General features: G+C 57.3%; 1 protein-coding gene and 1 long non-coding RNA gene across 3 annotated transcripts in view; one reads left to right on the top strand and one right to left on the bottom strand.

Moving 5' to 3' along the window:
- LOC107157684 overlaps positions 1 to 2,225 on the bottom strand; it is a 19,286-nt gene extending 17,061 nt beyond the window's left edge. The window contains exon 1 of the long non-coding RNA XR_001505523.2: positions 2,214 to 2,225. This is a non-coding gene — a long non-coding RNA (uncharacterized LOC107157684). The remainder of the gene's footprint in view (positions 1 to 2,213) is intronic.
- On the top strand, positions 7 to 4,070 carry Pycr1 (pyrroline-5-carboxylate reductase 1). 2 transcript variants are annotated; one of them, XM_015504048.1, is made up of 7 exons: positions 7 to 200; positions 448 to 518; positions 1,124 to 1,303; positions 1,504 to 1,725; positions 1,930 to 2,022; positions 2,190 to 2,353; positions 3,138 to 4,070. In XM_015504048.1, the coding sequence occupies exons 1-7, from the start codon at positions 134 to 136 to the stop codon at positions 3,295 to 3,297; spliced, it is 957 nt and encodes a 318-aa protein (XP_015359534.1). In that variant the 5' UTR covers positions 7 to 133; the 3' UTR covers positions 3,298 to 4,070. The 2 variants fall into 2 exon arrangements, with proteins under 2 accessions (XP_015359534.1, XP_048653116.1); XM_048797159.1 differs by having other exon boundaries at positions 1,127 to 1,303.
- The last annotated feature ends 1,734 nt before the right edge of the window (positions 4,071 to 5,804 follow it).

The raw sequence follows: 5,804 nt of genomic DNA on the forward strand, positions 1-5,804 counted from the left end.
GGAGGTAGGGGGGCGCCTGGCCGCCTGAGGAGTGGCCAGCCCTGGTGCTGACCACCTAACTTCCAGCTCTCCATCCTGCCCTGCAGAGCCGAAACCAGCTGTGAGGGCTTCGGGCTTCCGGCCTCCAGGCGTCATGAGCGTGGGCTTCATCGGGGCTGGCCAGCTGGCCTTCGCTCTAGCCAAGGGCTTCACATCAGCAGGTAGTCTCTGGGGTCAAGAAGGGACCAAGTGGATGAGGTTGGGCCCCCTTACCCTGGGTAGGGCTGGGGCTGAAGGTGGGGGTCTGAGTTACTTGGCTTGAGTCCTGAGGGATTGGAAGCTTCCATATGTTTGGGGTTCCTCTTTTATCCTGAGGGTGGGATTTCTCTGCAGCTTCTTTCCCCCAAAGGTGGGAGAGAGAGGCCGGAATTGGCCTTGAGGGAGGAAAACTTGTCTTGCCCACCCCAGGTATCCTGGCTGCCCACAAGATAATGGCCAGTTCCCCAGACATGGACCTGGCCACAGTTTCTGCCCTCAGGGTAGGTACTGGGCAGAGGGTAGGCAGGAAGGCTGGGTTCCTAGAGAGTCAGTGTCTGGGGCTGGGTGTTGGGCAGCCCTGACAGTGGCTGGGCCTGGGCTGGTGTGTCTCCAGGTCCTGCCTCCTGGCCCTGCCTATGGCTTCCATTGCTGGTGGTATGCAAGGCTGGTGGGAGCAGTGCTCACAGGGAGCTCTGGGAGTCAGGCAGATGGGGCCATAGCAGAAGGCCAGACAAGACACACCTGGGGCTGAATACAGCTTCAGTTTGTCACCTCTGAGTCAGGATTCCAGATCTAAGGGTAGGCAAGCTTTCAACTTGAGACTGTTACCCATACCTGAAGAGCAGGCATCTCTGGAGGCTGCATCCTGAGATGGGGGAGGGGGTTGGGGTTGTGGCTTGCATGCAGTGTCCCTTTTCTGTCTGCAAAGGGGACTCGATGAAGAACAGAGTGCTTCCTACATTTCTGGGTGAGAAGGCAGCTGAGGGTGTTCCAGGCTCTGTGCTGTGGGCCCTCAGCTCAGCCTGTAACTGGCCCAGCAGCCTCTGGGTTAAGCAGAGGGGAGGACAACTTCTGGGGCAGTCTGAGTTGCCTTACATTTCTGCAGAAGATAGGGGTGAACCTGACACCCCACAACAAGGAGACTGTGCGGCACAGTGACGTGCTCTTCCTGGCCGTGAAGCCGCATATCATCCCCTTCATCCTGGATGAGATTGGCACTGACATTGAGGACAGGCACATTGTGGTGTCCTGTGCAGCTGGTGTTACCATCAGCTCCATTGAGAAGGTGGGTGCTGTGGGCTGGGTTCACGGGGCCTGCTGGGGTGGGGGTGGGGACGTGGAGTGCACACAGGAACTCCATGCCTGGGCTCTCCATCTGTGAGTGGGCAGGAAGTGTTCCACTAGGGCAGCACGTCCATACATATGCCTACCTGAGGTGAGGATGGGTGGCCAAGGCCAGGGTGACACACCCTGTTTCTTCTCCAGAAACTGACAGCATTTCGACCAGCGCCCAAGGTTATTCGGTGCATGACCAACACCCCAGTTGTGGTGCGAGAGGGGGTTACCGTATATGCCACGGGCACCCATGCCCAAGTGGAGGATGGCAGGCTCCTGGAACAGCTCCTAGGCAGCGTGGGCTTCTGCACAGAGGTGGAGGAGGACCTGATTGATGCTGTCACAGGGCTCAGTGGCAGTGGCCCTGCCTATGTGAGGGCTGGTAGTAGTGGGTGGTGACTGGGGGGAGTTGAAAGTTCCTGGGGTTCTGGGGTACCCTCTGTTCCTGCTTCCCTTGGAGGGCTGGGTGGGAACTTCATGGCTGTGGGAACTGGTGCTCTCTTGCACTGAGCTCTGGGCCACAGAGGGAGAGGAAGAGAGGCCAGGACTGTGGCTCAGGGTGCCTTCTCCTTGCAGGCATTCACTGCCCTGGATGCCCTGGCTGATGGCGGTGTTAAAATGGGACTTCCAAGGCGCCTGGCAGTCCGCCTTGGGGCCCAGGCCCTTCTGGTCAGTGTTTCCTGATCCTCTGGTGAGGGTGGTTCATTGCCAGCTCTGACACTGTACACAGGGGCAGATGGGTGGGGAGTTGGCTATTACTGTGCTGGAGTGGCTGGGGACTGTGCTTGCAGAGGCAGGGGGATGGCCCATCCCCATTAGTACCTCTCTGGCTGCAGGGAGCCGCCAGGATGCTACTGGACTCGGAAGAGCACCCAGGCCAGCTCAAAGACAACGTCTGCTCTCCCGGCGGGGCCACCATCCACGCCCTGCACGTGTTGGAGAGTGGGGGCTTCCGCTCCCTGCTCATCAATGCTGTGGAGGCCTCCTGCATCCGCACACGGTGAGGACCTCTACTGCCCCATCCTGCTGCCCATTCCAGCACACTAGAGCCTTGGCCCTACAGGGGCAGCTCAGGGCAAATTATTTATTGAGCTGTGGCCTAGACTTGGGCAGGACGCAAGGAACACCGAGCTTCCTGGAGTCACTCTGAAGTGCCCCCCTCACCCCCCTCCATAGTCCTGTGGGCGTCTACATGTGACGAAAGCTTCTCCAGGCTGCACTGTCGTCCCTGTGCAGTTTCATCAACATGGCCAGAGGACTGGGTTGGAAGGGCAGCCTGGCATGTCAGAGAACCCTGGGGTCCGGCTTCAACACCCTCCTGCCCTGTCTGGGGATTAAGGGAGTTAGATAAGTGTCCTGGCCCAAGGAAAGCTTGGTGAGAGTTGAAAGAAAACTGCTGGGATTCTGCGGCTGGTCCAAAGCGGAGCCAAGTCTACAGGGTGGCCGGCAGCACCTTTCTGGCCACAGTGCCCACTGGCTAGTGCAAACTCCCAGACTACTGAGTGGCACTGCCCGACAGCAAGCCCCACGCAGGGCTGCACTGCAGGGGAGACAGGAGTGGCAGGAGGCTAGTCCTGCAGTCAGGTAGCGAGAGCTCAGGGACTGAGGCATGCCACAGAGAGATGTGTGACCCTGAGCCACCTTGAATGGGGTTAGTGGGAGCCCTGCAGCTGTGCAGGGAAGGCAGGTCGTATGGCACAGCACCACTGAGGTGGGCAGACCCTAGGAGCTGTGGCCTCCAGAAGGAGGCAGAGGCCTGAGCCCAACCCTTGCTGCCTGTCCAGGGAACTGCAGACCATGGCCGACCAGGAGAAGGTCTCACCTGCTGCCATCAAGAAGACTGTTCTGGACAAGGTGAAGCTGGACTCCCCTGCAGGGGCCTCTCTGTCCTCTGGCCCTGCCAAGCCACTGGCCCGCAACCTGGCCTCAGCAGGCAAGGAATGATGCACCCTGCCTCCACCTGCTCTCCCTCCCTCCCTCCCCTCCTCCTCTTGTTATTTTGCCCACCCTGGGCCTGGAGTCATTGGATTCAATAGCTCCTCCCACCTGAGCCTCCAAGTGCTCAGACTGCACGTGCATACTACCGTGCCCAGCCTTTCTCTCCACTTCTTGCTCTCCTGGCTCCAGGCTCTTGTCCTGGGGGGTCTCCAACCCTTCAATGGGCATCTGCCCACAGTCTGGGTCAGCCAGGGTTGTGGCCAGGGAGGGGCATATCCCCTTTCACTGGGAGCCTCCATGATTCCCAGGCTTCAGCCCATAACAGGGATGGGCTCTTTGACCTCCTCACACCCCGAGCTTTTTATATAGCTCTAGCCTGAGGTCTTCACCCCCCTCAACCCCAGTGTCAGCTGGTGTGGGCTTGCCCCTTCTTTTTGCAAAGGTCAGTGGTAGAGCACTTGGCATGGCAAGGCCCTGGTTCCGTTCCTAGCACCCAACACAGAAAGACCCAAGGGCCCTTTTCCACTCCCCACTCACCCTCCCTCCTGTGTGCTGGCAGAGGATCACGGGCGTCTTGAGCTTGGTGCCAGGGACCCAAGTTGTCTTGGCCGGCTGCCCAGCTTCCTCAATCCTGTTGAGTATTTGGGAAGAGGACTCCTTGGGTAGCTGCTGAACTTCCAGTGACTACCAGCACACTCAGGCCATCACACTCCTGATCTGCCTGGTGGGGTGCGTCACTTCCCTCCCGACCTTTAGGTTGAATAAACTGTTTTCTGAAAGCTCTCAGTGCCCTGACTTCTAACTGCCACTTGTGAGGGAGGCCTCTGCACCCGAGAGTGTAATGCTGAGGGCCTAGCCAGCAACTCGTGGTCCAAGCCCTGCAGTCCCAAGGCAGCCAGGCTAAGGCCCCCAGAAACAGAGGGCTGGGAGCTTCTGGGCCTCATCCATTACAGACTTGCCTAGAAGCTGGCACTGACAGAGGCTTACATCCAGCTGTGGCCAGCAGGGCCAGGTTCCTGATGAGAAACCCTTAAGGAAGGTATATTGGAGTTTGCTACAGAAATGTAACCGATAGAATACACACAGAGAGACCCTAAAATGGCAGGGGGTGGGCTAGCAGGTTGGAGATCCTAACGCATTGGCAGGACAAGCAGATGTTCTAGTTCAAAGTCTGGCAGGCAGGAAAAATCAATATGGTAGAGAAAATCTGAAACTGTGAGTTGGAAAAATTCTCCCTTACCTGGGAGAGGATTGGTCTTTTCTGTTACTTAGGCCTTCAACTGATTGGATGAGGCCCACCTACATCCTGAAGGGCAATCTGCCTTATTGAGTAACATTTTGCTCTTACCTGATGTTAAATTCAACTGATTTACATGTTCATCTCATGCAGAAATGCCTTAGCAAAAACACCAGAATAATGTTTGAATAGATATCTGGGTACGATGTGATCCCATCAAGGCCACACATAAAGTGCACCCCCACAGGAGGCTCAGACTGGAGGACACAGCTGGGATCAGCAGCAGTGGACACTGCTCTTGTGAGGGGAAGTACCAGGCAGGTGGGGGCCTCTCTTGGGGTGGGGAGTGGATCAGAGGGCTTCTCAAGGGACTCTGCGGCAGGGCTTTGTTCCAAGTCCTCCTCCTCCTGGGCCCTTCAGAACCAAGGCCGGTTGGGGTAGGCAGAGGGGTACTTTGGGACAAGAATCCAGCCTGTCAAGGGGAGAAGAGACTTGGAGAGGAAAATGGGGGGTGGTATACAGCAAAACAGGAGGTTGAGGTCATATTCTTCCTCTTGGCCATGGAGAGCCCTGGTCCTCCCCACACACTGATGTGGACCAAGATGAGGGTGGGTGGGTTGGGATCTGGCAGCACAGCAGGTGAGCTGTGGACACAGCCAGGGCTGGGCAAGGAGGACCAGGATGACATGTCTAGGCCCCTTCTGAGGCCTGGGCCCCAGTGCAGACCCCTAGGCTGTGTGGGTAGGTGGGCACTGGGATGGGCAGTGAACTTCCCAGCCTCATAGCCATGGGCACCCAAAATCATTCCCTTCTCTGAAAAGAGTCCTTGGCAGTATAGGAGACCCTGATGTCCTCCCCTGAGCAAAGAGACTGACCCAGAGGCCATGTGTCTGCCCGAGGACTCAACTGTTCCCTCCAGGTCAAGGTCAGTCCCTATTTGGGTACCTCCTGTCAGGCACTGACCAACAGAAAGATGAGTGCTTGGCACAGTGCACCTGGTCTGGGCATGAGGGAAGCCAGCAGGCCAGCCAGGTGCTTCGGGTGAGGCACGGTCCCGAAGAAGGCAAGGCCTGGGTCCAGACAGGCTCTGCAAGGAGGTATTGGTACCGGCTTATTCAGAACATGACTGGGACAGAGCTCCACAGTGGTGCATACCTATGATCCAGCACCTCAGGAGGCTGAGGCGGGAGGGATGCAAGTTCAAGGTCAGCCTGGGCAACTTAGATATTTAGATCTTGTCTTAAAAAGAATAATATATATATATATATATATATAT

Source organism: Marmota marmota, unplaced genomic scaffold, assembly GCF_001458135.2.
Source record: "Marmota marmota marmota unplaced genomic scaffold, marMar, whole genome shotgun sequence".
NCBI classification, from domain to species: Eukaryota; Metazoa; Chordata; class Mammalia; order Rodentia; family Sciuridae; genus Marmota; species Marmota marmota.